The 18,593-nt window shown below is 41.7% G+C and overlaps 1 protein-coding gene across 3 annotated transcripts in view; it reads right to left on the bottom strand.

Moving 5' to 3' along the window:
- Positions 1-284: 284 nt before the first annotated feature.
- Positions 285-18,593, bottom strand: part of CLIC5 (chloride intracellular channel 5) — an 80,928-nt gene continuing 62,619 nt past the window's right edge. For all 3 annotated transcript variants that reach the window (XM_009558429.2, XM_009558430.2, XM_054063154.1), the window contains exons 5-6: positions 12,023-12,204; positions 285-9,821 (exon numbers count right to left, since the gene is read on the bottom strand). In XM_009558429.2, coding sequence (XP_009556724.2) covers positions 9,654-9,821; positions 12,023-12,204 — 350 coding nt within the window. In that variant the 3' untranslated portion in view covers positions 285-9,653. The remainder of the gene's footprint in view (positions 9,822-12,022; positions 12,205-18,593) is intronic.

Raw genomic sequence — 18,593 nt, 5'->3', positions numbered from 1 at the left:
ACCCCACCCGTTCATACATCCTGTGTGATGTGTTTGGACAGTGCCACCAGCTACACTAACTATGTGGCACCAGCACCTGGCGACCAGTACAGGAGTTATACCCCAGCCATTTTTCCTCTTCTTTCAGCACAATTGTCCTTGTTACCTTTCCCTTTATTTCTATTAAGTTGATGGGTATAGTTGTATTCAAGCTGAGAGCGTATGGTTTGATTCTTGCAGCCAAGAGAATGTTGCTGCTTAAAAACCTATTAAAAATTAAACAAAAGATCAGGAAAAAAACCCAATGAGAAAATAAACCACTTTTATTCAAATGATCAGGTGTTAATCACTCTTGGAATACAAGATTATAAACAGCTCCAGTTCAGGAAGGTGGATTTCTTCATTTAACACATACTCCTTTGGAGGATACAAAAGAAATGTTTGTTCATTTACCCAAAAGCTTAAAATGAAACAATGACCAGATACTTTTTTGTTTTTCAAAATTAAATTTAACTGTTTCTTCAATAATAAAATATACTACCTATTATACAAAAAAAGACATCTATTTTATTCACAGTTGACAGAGTACAGCCGCAAAATCATAATAATAAAGGTAAACTGCAATGATATTTTAATTATATCTTTTCTATTATTATATTACAAGGGTTAGAGCAGCACACGAAGGCTCTAATCAGGCTCCTATTGCGTTAGGAGCTGCACATACAGGAAAGAAATATATATTTCCTACCGAAAAAGCTACAATCTAATCTAAAATTACCCGTGCGCCTCAACTTGAAGTCACAAATATGTGAAGGATTTTATCCTGTCTTTCTTACCCAATGGAGACTCTGAAATGCACAATTAATTTTCGCTGCCAACCACTATAAAATAGTTGTTTACAAATAAATGACTTCTCTTTGAAGCTTACCAGATCCAAGTCTAAACTTCATTCCTGCTTTCCTGAGTTACTGATTTGACATTTCCCTCAGCAGATCAGGCGGTGGCAATCCCAACAGCCCTTAGGTATTTCCCAGATAAATTGCATTTTGGTGGAGAAAACCCAGCCCTGTACCTGCGTCTGGGCCAGGACCTAAAAATGTGAGTGTCCTTTCAAATGAGATATATTTTGCCTACATCATGTCCTGAAGAGGTGCTGTGCCTGATTGTGTCATTGTTCATATCACACATTTTCCTTCGTAACGTCATTCCAATTTTTAAGCAACAGTTTAGGGCCATTCAGGTCTCTGAATAAGTTGCTTGTACGCTGAAAATGGAAAACTTTTCCACGTACTTAGGACTACCAGAGTGGTTCCTGCTCCACTCTCTCAGTGGAAGGAGAGCAGCACACACAGTGGGCTCCCCTTCCTCTCTTTGACCCCCCTCTAAGTAACCAGGATTGCACCCTAAATGAGTCAGGATTTGAAAATGAGTGGGTTTGGAGGAAAAAAACATTTCCATTCACACCCAAATTTCACTATGCAGCTTGGTTTTGACTTTCAGGATTTAGAACTGAAACCAGTCACACTGCAAAAATAAATTAATTGATTACCAGATCATAACTTTTCCAGGCAAAAAAAAGAGGGGGTGTCCTCATGACTACAAGGATTTGTAGAGGTTCACCTATTGGGAATTGATTCACAGCCTCAGAAAATACAGTTGCATGTGTGAGCAGTCAGTTTTGCACTAGGAAAGAGGATTGAATTGGGGTTTGGGTTTTTTTCACCCCAGTTTCTTATGCTTAATAACGCCTAATAATTTCCAGCACTAAACAACACAAACATTCCTGGTTTATTTGAAAGCTAAGGCTTAGACACAAAATGGCATTGGAAATGAGGAGCGAGGCAGCGTGACAGCTCAGCACACTTAAGGGCACATTTTTAAGCCATTTAGCAGGAGTTTATTGCTTCAGCGCAGGAGCCTTTGAGCATTCAAGCACGACAGGGTGTGCATTGTTGTGCCAGAATTGCCCACCCTGGGTGTGTGTGGTGTGCGGCAAGGGGCCAAAGGCTGGGCTTAAACGCACCCGCACGAGAAATGCGATTTAGGCAGAACAAAGCCCACTCCTGTTTTGCCTCCCCGTGATTATAAAATAGATCTGTGTCATTATAAATAGAAAATGACTGGTGACAAAGATGCCGCTTTGACTCCCTTTGGAGGACACGCTCTCACCCCGCGGTTCCTGATGTCAGACCAATTTAGCAGCCGCGCTGCAGGCAAATGTGTCTGGTTCAGGGTTGGCCAGTCCACATCTCATGATGGCTTAATCTCATTTTATAACAGCAGGGGACTCACTGCGGTCCTTCACAAGCAAAGCTATCCATTCGTCAGGATGGTCCTGGACGCCTTCCGAAACGCACTGTGCAAGACTCAGATTGCTAAACAGCAAATTACTCCATCCTCTGCAGGGACTGCCAAACTATCTGGATCTATGAAGCTGAGATCCTGCTTCCACACAACTAAATGGTGCGTCTCTTGTTTATTCCAATGGGGACAAAATCAAAGACTCTGTAATAATAGTGCTGTTTCCAGGGTGTGAGTTTTCCTCTTTATGCCACCTATCTCCCAACACACTTCACAGCACTATTGAATTAAATAATACAGCTAAATACAGTCGATATATATTTTTTCTATAATGTCCAATCAATAATAAAAAACACGAAAGAACAGAGAACGTAACTGAATCCTAAATCTCTATTGTAACTTCTGGAGTATTTTGTTCATTTAGTCATTTTTTAAGCATGCTCCTTAACTGCAATTATCTTGCTTAAATTATTTAATAAGAATCACACTTCCTCATGTATTTTATACCACAGTTTATTCCCAAAGCTGGGAACAACCGCTCATTTCCTGGAAGCTCTTAAAAACTTCCTTAATGAAAAAGCAGAGAAATTTGCTGTTCGCAAATTCTATTTACTTAGCGCTTGCTTCCAAACTAAAGTAGTTAATTTAATGAAGGGGGGGGGCAGTGAAAAAGAAAAAGATTAATGTGGTGCTTGTAATCGTTTCCCAAATTCTTCAGAGTTTATAGACCTAGGGAGACAGAGAAAGAGCAACTTCTCAGCAGTACAGCAGAACACGCTGAAATGACCCCATGAAACCCAAGCAATTCTGGGAATTAAAGGATGTTCACTCCCGCTATAGTTTTACACTGCAAAGTGCTTTTAGGGCTCCCAGTAGTACCCATTAGCAATAGCCAAGCTTTTCTGTTTTAATTTAATTTAATTTAATTTAATTTAATTTCAAGCAACAAATTCCACCCTATGGTGAGAATTGACAATATCATGTTGAGAACCATTAAAGCATATTTGGATTGTTTTTACTCCATGTATATACATATAAAAAAAAAAATAAATTCCCCACCCTTAGTTTTCTTTCAACAAAGCCGCTTCATAATAAGAGTGAGGCAGACAGAACGGAGGCACGGTTTAATCTGTGGGATACGACCATAAGGAGTGAGGTGGGAGGTACAGCAGAACACGCCTCGGTGCTAAACTGCCAGCGCGCTCTGGTCCCGGCTCTGCCCTAAATCTCTCGGTGATAAAGCAGAACAGAACCTGACGGCGCTGGTAGTGCTCCGGTTCCCACTGGGACAGGGCTGGCTCTCTGTCCTGCTTCAGTAGGAAGACTCCATATAACACTGCTTTCTTTTCTCCTTGAGTGTTTGCACTTCTCTAAGGACATCTTCACGCTTGATACCTCTTTGTGCTTATGTAGCCCTGGGCTCTACTGGGAATTCCTACTGGGAATTCCCCCACTGGGAATTCTACCACTGGCTTTCAAAGGAAGGAGAATAATAATGCTCTTCATTAGTATAGGCTTTTCTGTCATGACTTTTAGGCCCTCATCCAGGCAAGCAGGCAAGCACATGTTTAACATTAAACACATGAGTAGTCTCTATTCACATGCTGCAAGCTAGAAATGCTCATTAGCGCTGGGCCATGGCCCCAGCAGAGCTGCTAACACACTTCAGAGAGAGAGCCGGGCTGGAGAAAAGGTGGCACCGAAATCTTTCATCTTGGTTGCACCATCCCCAGCTGAGCAGCTTCAGCCACCCAAGCGCTGCCGCTCCAACGGGTAATGGGTTGTCCCTTCGGCAACCGAGGCGCGACCTGCTGAGCTGCGGCAGTGTCAGCATTCAGAGCGGGTCAGTTGATGAGCACAGGTCAAAATACACCACATTCAAACGCATCCTCTGGAGTATTTTCAGCTTTAGCATCTCACCAATAAATGGTGAAAGGGGAACGATTAGGGGCAACAGGGGAATAAATGATTGCTGCCGTCTCCGAGCTGCTGCTGAGCTCTCTAATGCTCCGTGGTGAGAGCCTGAGGAGTCACACAGGACTCTTTAGACCTTTATGTCACAGGTTAAAACATGGACTGATTAGGCTTTGAAAACCAGTGTTGGATGAGGTTTCTGTGCTGTCCCAGGGCTGGAGTGGTGCTTCAGGCGTGGGACAGGGAAATAAAACAGATTAATGCTTTCTGCTTTCCTTGGATGTGAGCTACAAGGGAGGAGAAGGGAACAGGACCCCTTTTTTCACTGCCTAGCACTTAGTGGCTTGTCATAGTTCAGTACCAGCACAAACCACCAGATCCCTTCTGTTCAAGAAAATGGGAAATTTTGTGAGTCAGAGGGAACATCTCTTGTTATCCTGGGGAAATCCCTAGGCAAAGCCACCTTAACTGTGGTGGCTTGCTCAGGTCTGTGCTGCAAATCGCAGTCCAGACTGAACAGTCTATCAGTCTTGGTTAAAGGATCCCAGATGAAAAAGACACATTTTTTAAAATAAAATACTTTTGTACTATTTCCTCCAAAAAAATCATTACCTCCTTCAGCTTCTCAGCACGTACAAGCCTCACAGCTTTCCTGCCTTCTCTGGAATTATTAGGTCATTGCAGACATCAAAATTAATGAAGAGATGAAAGATTCAGCAGAAAAGCAAAATCTTACTGGAAAAATTATTTCGTAATATCAAAAGCTATTCAAGAATAATGAATGTATCTGGTAGAATAATAAACAAAAGCAATTTTTCTGTGTTTAAAAGAATAAACATGAAGGTGGACACAAGGCTTTAGTTATTTTTTTCTTGGAAACACTAATTAGTTCCAAAAAGGGAATGTTCCCTTGTGCTTCTGGGCCATAAGTAGGATTTCCACGGCCTAAATTTTTGCTAATTATCTCACCTTAAACTGAGATAATTAGCAAAACTCAGTCAATGCAGAAAGTGAGCTCTCTTGCTTCTCCCCTTTGCAGCTGGCACAGTGGTGGGAGCAGCGCTGCAAGCAGTGGCCTTGGGACTTCATCCCACAAGATCAATAAAACCCTCTTCCCTATGTGGCCATAGGAGCAACCTGGGGCTCTGTATTCCACATTAGACCTGATAAATTGATATAATTAGATGATCCTTTCTATTGGAAAAACAGTGTTTATCAGAAGTCCTCATTTAAATAATCCTGAGACTGATGCTTCTTTAGTCCTACCTGTACAGCAAGATGACCTCCTGGGGATTCAAACAGCCTAAGAGAAAATAAGAGTAACAAATAAATGGGATCCTCTAGCACTGCCATTCCACTGCTAATAGCAGAAAAATCAATATTAGTTCCAATATGAATGGAGTGTTGGATTGACAGAACAGGGAGCTTTGAAATAAATATCTAAGAAATGTTTGGATGAAATGGACATCTTTACAGACATTTGGTCTGCATTTCTGAAATGCAGATGATTAAATCCACATTGTTGGCTTCTTCCCCTTCTCCGCTATGCCTTTCTTTACATCTTGCAAACAATTTTCGAACAAAGTTATTGTAAATCTGCAAAGTCTGTCTTGTCCCTTAGATTCTTTTCAGAAGCGCTGCCTTGCCAGCGTAGGTATACAATCCTGTGTGATTAATATTTATTACTTATAATACTAAATACGATGGGAGGTCACCCAAAACACCCTGCTTAAAGAAGTCTGGAGCCCTTTAAAATGTCACTGGTGATGGATCCTGATTCTTGAGAACTGAGGTCAAAAAAATCTTAGCAGAACACTATTCTATGTAGGATTTCCAGTATTTCCTGCTTCTGACTCTGGCTAAAGCCAAAAAATACAAAGGTGAGGGAAAGTTAGAGATCTGAAACCATGAGTTTGGATTTCAAACCCAAACAAAGGTCAGGGAATGCCTGAACCTGTCCATAATCTTAGATCAGTCTATAATAGAGCTATGAGTAAAATGCTAACTTAGAAAGCAGAGTGACACTTGAAGTCAGACAGAACAGACAAAATACTTTAGTTTTCCTCTTATTCTTTCTCATATACATCAATACATTTTAGTGAGATATTTTAGGAGTGTTGTTAGAAAAATAGAGATATTTACAGAGCAGCATTGTTAATTCAAAGGAAGGTAACTTGGGGATTTTCAGATTTTATAATGGAATCCTGAAAAGATTTTAATAAAAGCAGTGCAAATCACCTTAGGAAAAGTTTGTTGCTCTAAGAGCTTATTTTCTTTTTGGTATAAGCCTAACCAGTTTTAAACATAATTTCTGAGAAATAGATGCGATTTGAAGTCACTGAGATCAACTGTGTTTTGGCCTTTTTCTAGGAAAACTAATGTAAGACCTATAAGAACATTTCAGGACCCTGGGATTCAGAAAATTTACAGAGATGAAAATTTACAGAGATGGAAGATGTCTTAAACCGGTTCATTCGCCCAGATGTCTTAAACTGGTTCACTGAGATCAGCTGTAGGTTTGGACAATCTTGTTTAAGGAGCTAAATATAATAAGCACAGAGTGAGAATCTGCATCTGCATCTTCAGTCAAAGATTCACTGCAAGTGTGATTAAAAGCAGCGCGGCCAGCAGGCGCGGGAGGGCATTCTGCCCTCTGCTCTGCTCTTGTGAGACCCCACCTGGAATCCCGTGTCCAGTTTTGGAACCCCCAACATAAGGAGGATATGGAGATGTTGGAACAGGTTCAGAGGGGGCCATGGAGATGATTTGTGGGCTGGAGAACCTCTGATATGAGGACAGGCTGAGAGAGTTGGGGTTGTTCAAGAGAAGGCTCCAAGGAGACCTTAGAGCAGCTTCCAGTACTGAGAGGCTCCCAGAAAGCTGAGGGTCTTTTGATCATGGAGTGCAGGGAGAGGACGAGGGGGAATGGCTTTAAATTGGGAGGGGGGTAGATTGACATTAGACATTAGGAAGGAATTATTCACGCTGAGGGTGGTGAGGCCCTGGCCCAGGTTGCCCAGCGAAGCTGTGGCTGCCCCATCCCTGGAGGGGTTCCAGGCCAGGTTGGATGGGGCTTGGAGCAGCCTGGGCCAGTGGGAGGTGTCCCTGCCCATGGCAGGGGCGGGACTGGATGGGCTTTGAGGTCCCTTCCAACCTGAATCATTCTGTGATTCTATGATTCCATGATTCTATGATTAAGCAAAGCTGTTAATTGAAGTACAAACCTGGAAAGAGGCAACTGAGAAAAATGTAGGTTCTGTTGATCAGCACACCCCTAGCCAAATCACACCGAAAGCAATGAAAATGCCAGTGACAATTAACCAGACAGGAGAGTTTTCACTAGAAATGGATTTGCTGAACATTGCTAACAACACTTTTCTAAACAGACAGAGCCATCTTCACCAGCGTGCTGAGTGAAAACAAAATCAGAAAGAAAGATAGAAAGGACTGAGTCAATTAAAATAAATAAATAAATAAATAGATGCCTTAATTTAAAAAAAAAAAAAGAAAAGAAATTCACAAATAACTCCAATCTCATGAAGAAATGTTTTTAACAAGCCACATGTTCTTGCACAGACATTTCTAATCTCATTAGATTTTTCTGGCTGCTATTAGTGTTCTCTGAGCCAGCTGATTTCTCAGTAATATATTAGAGACTGCGAGCCTTTACCCTCCAGTCTAGCCATTGTTAAAACAGCCCATCCTAGGGGAAGATTTGGGAGTTCATGGATTTGCTTCCAAGGTTTTGGAAAGTTCAGAACAAATTGCCCATCGCATGTGAAACAATAGTCAACCACAAACTATCTTCACAGTCGACAAGCAACATTCTGTTCCCAGCTGGTTTAACGTGAAAAGTGGAATAATCCCACCAAAGTGGTGGGTTGGCTTCAGATTGTCATCGGCATGAGATGGCAGAAGCTGGCTTTCAATGCTGTCTCCTGTCCTCCAGCTCTGTGGCAGCAAACAAGCCTGCTGCAAGCTTCCCCTTGGTCACAGCTCACCAGGTTGGGGTTCCCCTCAAACCAGTGCAGCTCTGAGCAGAAGGGGAGCCACATGGAGTTTCTGCTCAGCTTTATTTTACTTTTGAAAACAATGACAAATCCCTCCAAACTGAAAATCAAGAGTCATGTGCACCGTTGTAAATATCAGGACACATGTTCCACGCAAAAGAGCTGTCATTCTGAATTTGCTAAAGTAACGTGCAAATAATCACTAGCATAAAGCAGATCGTGTCAGGCAGATGCTATAGATAGAACAAAATAATCAGTTTTAGAAAACAATCTTAATTCAGAATCGCATAGCCTGGATTAGTAAACACTGGAGAAGCGGGACTAAGGCATTACACATGGATTTCTGCTAACATCCTTGTGAATTTTTGGCTGGAAGTGTGCCTTTCTCTGTTTTAGCCTGCCCTCTTTGAGGCTTTCAGAGCAAACTTCTCCTGGGGTGAGATGATGAGTGCTTGAAAGTGACCCATCTGGAGCCCAAGGCAAAGAAAGCGCTTCCCCTGCCTGGAATTCATGTGCAGTGACAGCTTTCTCCTGCCTATCCAAGGTTCCCAAGATAGCAATTATAAAGGAACTGGCAACCATACAGTCAGGATGAAACTACCCTATGTGGTTTGGTTAGCTGTGCCAGCTCTCTCCATAGTCGCTGGAGTCAATATGCTGCCCCGTTACTGCGACGTCTGTGTCCCTACCAACTAGCAGATCCACTGGGCATTTTGGCACGAGCCTCCCTCTTCCAAGCGCTGCCTGCTCAATTGTTCATTCACTCTTTAGCTTTAAACATTCAAATCCAACAGCATCATGCAAATTTTATGCAAAGGAGCATCTGCAAGTCTGACATATTCACTCAGGCTTTCCCTCTCGCGTCAAGTTAAAAATAAATACCCGATCAGCTCTTGGGCCTGCTCAGACAGAACATGCATTCAGAGAGGGTTGTGGTTTTTTTACAATAAAACTGTTAAGATCACTTCTACTTTAGGGTCAAACTCCTTTTTTTCGCCTCTCTCTCTCTCTCATGTTTCTCCTGCCTGAAGGAAAGGACAAGGGGGAAAAGCATCCTTGAAATAACCTGTAGAAAAAATGGTTTTATTTGTCCCTAATGTTCTTACTTGAAATTTCGGATAATTTCCTATTTTTAAAACTCAAAAAAACACAGGAGGTGATAGACTCCCAACATAAAACAAGAAACTAGCAAAGCAGACTCGTTTCAATACAGATTGCGAATAACACTAGCTGAGCCAGATCTTAGATTCAGATTCCAAAGGGTCTCCACCCCCCACGCAAGAGCTGCCTTCTGGTTTCTCCAGGGAGAAGTAGATTTGTCCCTGACCAATACACTGGAACTGGTGAAGTCATAGGGATGCCAACCAAATAGCGTAATGATAAAGTATATCTTAAGGCAACAAGGAGAAGAGTCTGTGAAAGGGGATGCTAAGCCACCGCTGAGTTTAGTTAGGACTTGCTGAGCCGCTTGGCCACGTCTGCGTAGGCTTGCTCGATTTCTTTGTCTGCCGCACAGGTGTTGGTGAACTCATCCCTGGCGTACGCGTTCTTCAGATACCGCCACAGCCCTGTCATCTCTGTTGGGAACTCAAAGTTGCGGTATTTCTTCGTGACAATCTAAATCAAAGATAAAAGAAGGGGAAAAATAGCGTCTTGCTGGTGATATATCTCCAGATTCCTTTTCAGAGAGCTTCGTACCCCTTCTTGTCACATAATTAATAGCAAAGGAGAGAAATGCTTGGAGACTCAGTGGCTTGTGATAGAAAAGCCTGAAAAATGACTGCTGGTTTTCCCGCATCCAGCAAGGATGCTACTTGGCCTAAGGACACTCTAAGTCAACAGCCTGGCTACTGTCACCAAATTATGACTTTTATGGTCACTGAATATCATTAATATGCCCTTATTGGTTTTGGTGGTTTTTACCACTCTTCTGTCCACTACTTAAAGCTGAGACGCTGCACAAGAAACAGGTAATTAGCTGAATCATAAAAAGCAAGATAAGTTTAAGGGAAAGTCATTAGTTACAATTACGCATATCATATTTTCATATTAACTATTACATTTATAATTAACAATATATTGTATTTCATATGTACTGTATTTATTTGTATAATATATGTAATATATTTTGCCTGGCCAGCGGTGTCACGGGACGTAACTGTCTGCAGCTGGTGAGAGGCTGTGTCCGTGTTCACGCAAAGGAAAAATTCAGGGTGGTACGGGCACCATGATTGAGAAACCAAGATGATTTAGCAGACATTAGAAACAGGAGTATTAGGATAAATTGAGGTAGAAAATGGTTATTTCAAGACTTGTTAGACTAGGAAATTGTCTATCAAGGGAAATTTTCGATTTCTGAAAACTCAGGCCCTTATTCAGGAAAATAGTTAAGTGCGTATTTAATTTTAAGCACCTGTATAGCCCCATTGAAGTCAATGGGACTAATCTGTGCTTAGAGCTGGTTGGTTGGTTAAGTAGCTTGCTGGGTTGGGATATTTCAGTTTTCCTGTAGGAATATAGCCTATATAATAATCCTGTGGTGACAGAACGAACTAGCTGATAGGAAGGGATGGATTAGCTGATTTCATGACTGCTTCCAATCTCTATTTTTTCTGACAGTATGAAATTGTTCCTGGGCATAAATTACATACATATGTGCCACAGAGTTCCCTTTTATTTTTAAAGCACACAGTAGAGTTGTTTTCCATCTCAGATTTCTTAGGACAGTCATGTTCTCAGAAATGACTGTGATTTGGTTTCATTACCAGGATCCACTTAGTTTTTGCAAGTCCAGATCCTGTCTTAAACAACTTTTAATTACACCTTATTGCCTTCAGTGATGCTTCACAAACACACAGTGAAGATAAAACCCGTTGGGCAATTTAGGTCAAGATTTTCACAATTTCCAGTGCGTATCACCCATCAAATTAGAAATTATTTACCCTTTCCTATTATCTGTAAAATGCTTTTCAGGCAATATCCTATGGCTATGCTTGTCTGAGAAAGATTTTAATTCTCTTTTGGCATCTTTCATTTCATCGCAAGGAGACAGGAACGAGTAAGGGGCCACACATTCATTTTACATGGCCTGACTCTAACATCACTAATGAAGACAAGTCAAAAGAAGAGCTAAACTTGGTGTGTATGCAGTCAGCTCCTGGGCTCAGTTTGTGTTTTGGCTCCTAGAGCCAAATTATATGCATGACTTGGCTTTAATTCCTAGCTTTCTTGCTTGCAAAGGTCTGCCAGGTACCTGCTTTATTCTGAAGAAACACGTAATCTGATAAATTAAATATATGCAACATTTAGAATCAAGATGATGGATGCTGTTTGAACTACACCAGCAACTGTTGTACGTCTTAAACCCCGGACCTCAGCAGTGACTTTGATTTCTTAACTTCTCTGTGTGAAATGCCAGATGGAACAAATATTCTCCCAAAAGATGGGCTGTGGCTCCTAATTTACAAATGAGTAGGAACTGACTAAAGTTTTGACATCTCTCTTAAGAGTAAAGGGAACTAATTAATGACAAATACGCTGTTACTTGCAGCAGGGTGGAAATGAAGAGGCAGGATACCTAGATTTTAATATTGCCTTTGCCACTAACTAGTGACAGGACAATTTTCCCACGTCCAAAGTACAAAGCTGGTTAAGTTAACCTTTAGGAAATAGTGAGGAGTGAAAGTGTGTTTCAAACTGCTCTTCTAGGACTTGAGATACTCCTGCTTAAAAGCGTGCTGGCTTTATCACTCGGCTATTGGAGCAAGGCACTTCACTGTCAGATCAGACTCCTTTGAACACTCTACGACATTTTTTACCTTGACAACATGGAGTTTGGGCAGAAGGTTGCAGTCAGCAAGAGTCAGGTCATCTCCATCCAGAAACTTGCGTTTAGACACTTTCTCTTCTTCAGTGCTGTCTGCATCAATCTCCTCTGGCAAAGGAGTCCTCAGATAGTCATCCAGCTTCTTCAGAGCTTTCACCAAGCCTCTTTCCAGGGCTTTGCCAAAAAGGAATGAATAAGTGATTAGGGCAGAGTAAGAATTATCTAGAAACACTCATTGTCAATTGGTAGTATCTAGAAAACCAGCCAAGAACTATTTCTATTTTTCGTTTGTTGTTAATTTGTGCTCCAGTGCCTAAACAAGCTGATGTCAAAGTAGCCCAGAAAGGTCTGCCTGAGGGTGAAGCTCACCTGGAATTGAAGGAGTGGACACAGGAAACTGTTGTGCTGTGTCTCCTATGGACTAGCAAAAAAGATGAGTGAAAGAGATCACGGAAAGGAAAAACAACTTTTTATTATGACAGTCCAATAAAATGCATACACCTTATGATATTTTTCATGTCTGTTGAGGCCATCACACAGTAAATTGGAGCTCTGTATGCTACTATGTTATTTTTTTAGGCAGATAGGTAGGAAAGAAATGAAGGGGAATTTTCTAATGCTACTAAAATGATGTTGCACTTGAGGACATGGCTTAGTGATGGAGTTGGCAGTGTCAGGTTTATGGTTGGACTCAACGATGGTAAAGGTCTTTTCCAACCTAAATGATTCCATGATTCTATGATTCTAATCCCCTTTAGACATTATCATAGAATCATAGAATAATTTGTGTTGGAAGGGACCTTACAGATCGTCCAGCTCCAACCCCCATGCGATGGGCAGGGACACCTCCCCCTGGCCCAGGCTGCTCCAAGCCCCATCCAACCTGGCCTGGAACCCCTCCAGGGATGGGGCAGCCACAGCTTCCAGCAGAGACCAAATTCTTTACTTAAAAATACTGATGCAGGTGCAGAATTTTTGTTCTTATCCTTTACTGGCAAGATAATAGAAAAACTTGATTATAATAATGCACTTACAGAAAGCTGAATGACTGTTTGCAGGTTTGCATTTTATTTAAAGTGCAAACACTTTGGGGCAAGAAAGATCTTTTACATCTCTGTATGAAGGGTGGCAAGCGCGATGGGGTCTCGGCCCCTGACATGTGCCCCAAAGTGCTAAAGCAATATAAATAAGAAACAGCAAGAATTTACAATGTGAAAAAATAACAACACGGCTCATGGGCTTAGGGCCAGAATTTCAGCTGGTGAAAATTACCTGCGGTGATTTATACCTGCTGCAGATCTGGCCCGGAGTCAGTATTTAAGACCTAATCCTGTAAAATCTTATATCTCTGAGTAACTTACGGCCATTTAACTTAGGGGAGACTACTCAATGCATCAAGTTATGCAGGCGGTGTAACACTACAAGGCTTATGGAGATAAATATATTTATGGAGCACAACCAAAGCTTCAAAAGGCTGCAGCGATCCTCCTGCACAGAGCAGCCTGCTGGCACAGGTAGCTCCGCTGGCGCTGCTGTCAGCCCCCACTGTGGTTTTGGCACCGAGAGAAAGGCGGCGCGTACGGGGCCACGGAGAGAGCAGGAGCCGAACACCACAGAACATGATTTCTCTGCCACCCCAACATCCATTAAACCCTGCGCCAGTGGTGGAAGTGAGATTAAGCTGCCTGATGTCTTGCTCCCACCGAAGCCTCTTGGCCCAGTACCAGGGAAGCATACCAGCTCTTTTGTGGCTGACTCTTAGACACAGTGGCAAATCCTGGCTTAATTGATTGACTGGAGAAATGACTGCAATCCAACTGAAAACACCCCAACAAACATAGCAGGGAGGGAAAGAATTTTATTTCTGAAAGCAGAGCATCTAAAGCGACTGAAGTATTGCCATCCATAAAACAAAAGTGTTGCCATCCCTTATTTAATCAATTCAAATTGAATTTTGTCACTGACATTCTGCTGTCAGATCCTGGCAGTGGTGTCTTTAATCGCCTGCAGCTGTGCTCCACCGCACAACTTCCACTAAGAGTAATAACTGCACAGCGTGTAATGTACCCTCATGTGGCAACACTCAGAAGATTTAGCAATCTCTTTTTGGTTTGACCCATAACACCTGTTGAATAGATAGTTCTTCTTTTGGTCAGTCTCAGACTATGTCCTCTCACAATGAATTCATTTAGAGGCCATGGAATTTAATTAATGTGCTTTAATTCAATTTTGCTCATTCAGATTTCAGAGAACTGAGTCGAAGCTGAGCATTTTCCACTATCTCCTTCACCCAGTAGGACCATTGCTCTGAGTGATCCGTGTGATACTCACAGTGTCAGTTCTACATTAGATGCTTTGTGTTGGCCCATGGGGTCAGTCAAGTGTCTCTAAGAAGACAGGAGCATCAGGTGAGATGTGTTTATGTAACTTTTCTGGAACTTATTAGAGTTGGTTTTTTATTTTTCTCTTATTGATACAGCAAAGTGCGTCATGGCTCTCTCAAAAACAATGCCTGGAGTGGAGCCTATTTGTGACACTGGGAAAAACATCTATCTGAATTCATACTTGGCACTTGCGTATGACAGCTTTCGGCCAGAAATAAGCATATGTTCAGGGTTCAATGCATCTGTGACCTAATTCACAGGCTCTGATGGAACCCACAGGATCCGGAGATCTTCCAGCACCTGAAGGGGCTATGAGAAAGCTGGGGAGGGACATTTTACAAAGGCTTGTAGTGATAGGATGAGGGACAATGAGCGTAAACTGGAGAGGGGCAGATTTAGACCGGACATAAGGAGGAATTTCTTCATGCTTCATGCTCCCTCTTCCCTGGGGAGGCCCTGGCCCAGGTTGCCCAGGGAAGCTGTGGCTGCCCCATCCCTGGAGGGGTTCCAGGCCAGGTTGGATGGGGCTTGGAGCAGCCTGGGCCAGTGGGAGGGGTCCCTGCCCATGGCAGGGGGTGGAACTGGATGATCTTTGAGGTCCCTTCAAACCCACACTATTCTATCATTCTATGCTCTTCCAGTGAAATTGTGACACGGTCAGGACCATCTATAGCGAAGAACTGGACCACTACTTGTGACTCCAGTCACCCTGCTTAATTAATTAAACTTCTTCTAATCCTAGAAAATCTCTCAGAACAGTAATGAAAACAGGAAAGTGTTGGACAAGGGAGAACTGCCATTCTTCCAACTGAATAGTGACAGTTTTGAAAAGCTAAGAGAATTAAAATCCTACAACTGCCATTTCAAAGGTCAGGGTGTTTTAAGCCTGTTGATGGTTTTCAAGGTATCTTTTTAAATCCATATGCAAATATCCATGTTGTAAATCCTAATTTCTAGGTGCCCTGCAACATTCAGGTGTATCTATATGATAGGAAGCCTTAGGTTCCTTGAGAAGGCTCTCGGAGGAAGTAGGAGGATATGTAAATATGTAAATATTAATATGTGTAAATATTCTCAAAAATAGTGAAGCCAGAGGCTTCTAAGCCCCACTCCTCAGAGTCAGCCAAGTGTCAAATCCCTGAACCCACCTTAATTTTGAATTCATCAGTGATCCCCCAGAAGAGAGAGGTATAAAACCTAGGTTGTTTTCTCCTTTCTTACAAAAACTGTTGAAGGAAATGCAGTGATTTTACCAGTGGTATAGGGAAAGTATCTCCTGGAAAGTGGAAGACTGGGTTTCAAATGTCTTTTCAATGTGATGTCAGCCCAGATATGCCAGATGAGCCCCCATGAGTGGAGTATCAGGTCTTCTGTACAGCTCTCCTGTTGAACTGCATCACTTTCCAGAAATCACTCATCATTCAGAGGGTAATGACCAAAAGCTGACACCGCAGGTGAAAGCCAGAAAGATCACCTCTCTCATTTTCTCTCTTATCTGATCAATATATAAGCAGAGACCAAGAAATAACCTCCTCAGAATATCCTACAGCTTCTGAAGGTTTCAGGACTCTTGCTGAGTAAACAGTTGTCATATTTCATATGACGAAGCAAACCCAGTAAGTGAAAGAAAGATTTCATTCTAAACCTCCCATACTACGACTATATTGGGAAAATCTGGATGGCTCTGTATGTTGTCTCCACTGAGAACATAGGGGACAGTAGACATGCATCAGGGCAGCGGTCTTGTGAATACCAGTCACAGCACTAAACAGAATAAAGGCATTTAAAGTGTCATGACTAACTAAAAAGTGACTAATTCCCCATTTTTGAACATACTATCCACACTGAATTTCACAAGGGGCGAAACAGCAAATTCCCTTGGCAATTTATCTTCTTGGTAACATCACTAAATAACTAAACAGGTTTGCTGGTAACAGCCGAGGCTCAACTGCAAATCTGCCCGTGGGGTTAATCTTCCCTGGAGTGAATAAAGAAAATGAATAGGTTTGGATTAAACACCCTGAGCTTCTCCTGTTGTAAGTGGACTCTTCTACGCTCGGTCTAAATGACCCCTAAATCAGCTGCATGGAGAACTTTTCCTAAAGTGTCTAATCTCAGCCTTGCATTGTCTTGGTAATGTCAGGGAAGAGGATTCAACATTACAAGACCAAGTGGAGCTACACTTTAGAGTGTGACTCTGTGCTGCTTTTGAAATTTCTACCCCCGATTCCTTCCCCACCGAGCAGACTGAATGAACTTAAACATCCCAAATGGGACCAGATCTGAGAGAGGAACCTTGTCATCAGGTTACTCTTGCAAAAACTGCAACATTTAAACTCTCGTAAACCATCTTTCTGGTGAAATAGCCAAGCACAAAGGCACCAGCACTGTATTGCCTCCGCGGTGATGTAATGAACATAAATTCAAAATCTGAGAAGTTCTACCTGTATATATACAAACTCCATGGTGGAATCACCTCTCTCATCCTCCACTACTCTGCTCAGGGTTACTTATGCAGTAAAAGACAACCTAGAGCAATCGCAGTCCTGCCATGTCATCCTCACAATAGTAAACAACAATATTAATGTTATAAAAAACCTCATGAGCTCCTTGTGATTTTCCTTCTCCCTTCAAAACTATGCTTTTATACGACTTTACTGAAGGATCCTGAGTTAGAAGCCAGAAAAATAGCACTTTCCAACCTCAAAGCAACCACAGAACACTTAATGAATGCATTACCATCTGTCAAATGCAGAGGGTGAGGTTCAATTTAGCTGATGATACCTAATTCACAATGACGCTCTGTTTTCAGCAAAAGGTTACTTGATGTTAAATATTGAGATTAACAAATCCTGACATGCACAGAAATACAAATAATGTAACAAAAGTTAATAATTGGCAAAATTGTGCTCTCAGTTACACTGACATAAAAGACGAGTGACTCCGCATTGTCAACAAGCTGTTCCATATTTACTCCAGTTCACCCAAGAACAGACTTTGGCTCTGTTACTCAACTCTTCAAGCAAAAACTTCCTTAAACTATTAGCCTTTGAAACTATTTCCAGGAGACAAAGAGAAATCTTTGCGTCTTGAAGCGTTTCTACCACAAGTGAAGAAAATGTTGGACAATGAAATGCATGGAGCAATCCTGCAAGTCAAGGGGAGGGCGAAGGACACAGGCTCATTCTTAGGTGCTCAGGGTGAAGTTTGGGCCATATTGAAGCTGCAGAAGTTTTGCTGTTGATTTGAGTGGAATTAGGATTTCTCCAGTCGATTTGAAAGCCAAAAGGGACTGTTATAATCCGTTCATCTGAATTCCTAAATAATAGCGGCCATAAAACTTCCAAGATCATCAGTTGTTTCTCTCTCCTTTTTTCTGTGGGTCAAATAAGGCTGAAGCAAAATGGAAAGTAACTAGAAAGTACTAAAAGAAAAGTGGTTCGGAAAAAATAAGACTGATTCAGACTGCCCACACCCACAGCACTTGCAGAGGTCAGACAAAGACTCTTCTTCCTTCCTTGAACTCTAAATATTTCTTTCCTTTATTTAATGCCGGTACAAGAAGAAATAGCAAAGCAGACAATGCACATAAATGCCAGTCTCTGTGGCCTAAAGGAACCACTGGAAGGCAAATTATTCCATCCTAAAAGAGTAGCCTAGGAAAAGCTGAATTACCACCAGAGGAGCCTCTCCTTTGAGAAGAGGCAGGCTGGCTACCTGCATTCCAAACAGCTGAAACTAGGAGAGATCACTCCTATTTTATGTGCCTGCGTGGAACCATTAGCAGGATGAGGATTTTGCTTGATACATATTGTGGAAAGAGATATAAAATAGTGAGGACCCAATAAGAGCAATAAGAAGAATTGATTCTTCAGCTAAATTGAACATAAAACCTATTAGATTTATTTACATTAAAAGTGAGCAAAACTAGTTCATTTTTTTAAACAAACATAAAGCAAAATAACACAAGATTTCCAGTCAAACACGAAAACAAGGAGAAAGCCTTGATTTGGGACGGCTGGTTAAGTAAGTCAGGGCTAGATAATCATTTTCACATCACTTTTAAAATGTTGATAATCTTCAAAATTTAAATGCCTTTTCTCAGTTAAAATGATAATAACCTTTTGTTTCAAAAACTTCAAGAGAAAACACTTTTATTTTTCAGAACAAATCATTATT

This window comes from Cuculus canorus, chromosome 3, assembly GCF_017976375.1.
Source record: "Cuculus canorus isolate bCucCan1 chromosome 3, bCucCan1.pri, whole genome shotgun sequence".
Taxonomy (NCBI): domain Eukaryota; kingdom Metazoa; phylum Chordata; class Aves; order Cuculiformes; family Cuculidae; genus Cuculus; species Cuculus canorus.
Note: the sequence above shows the minus strand (reverse complement) of the source record. Positions and strands in the feature narration are given on the sequence as shown.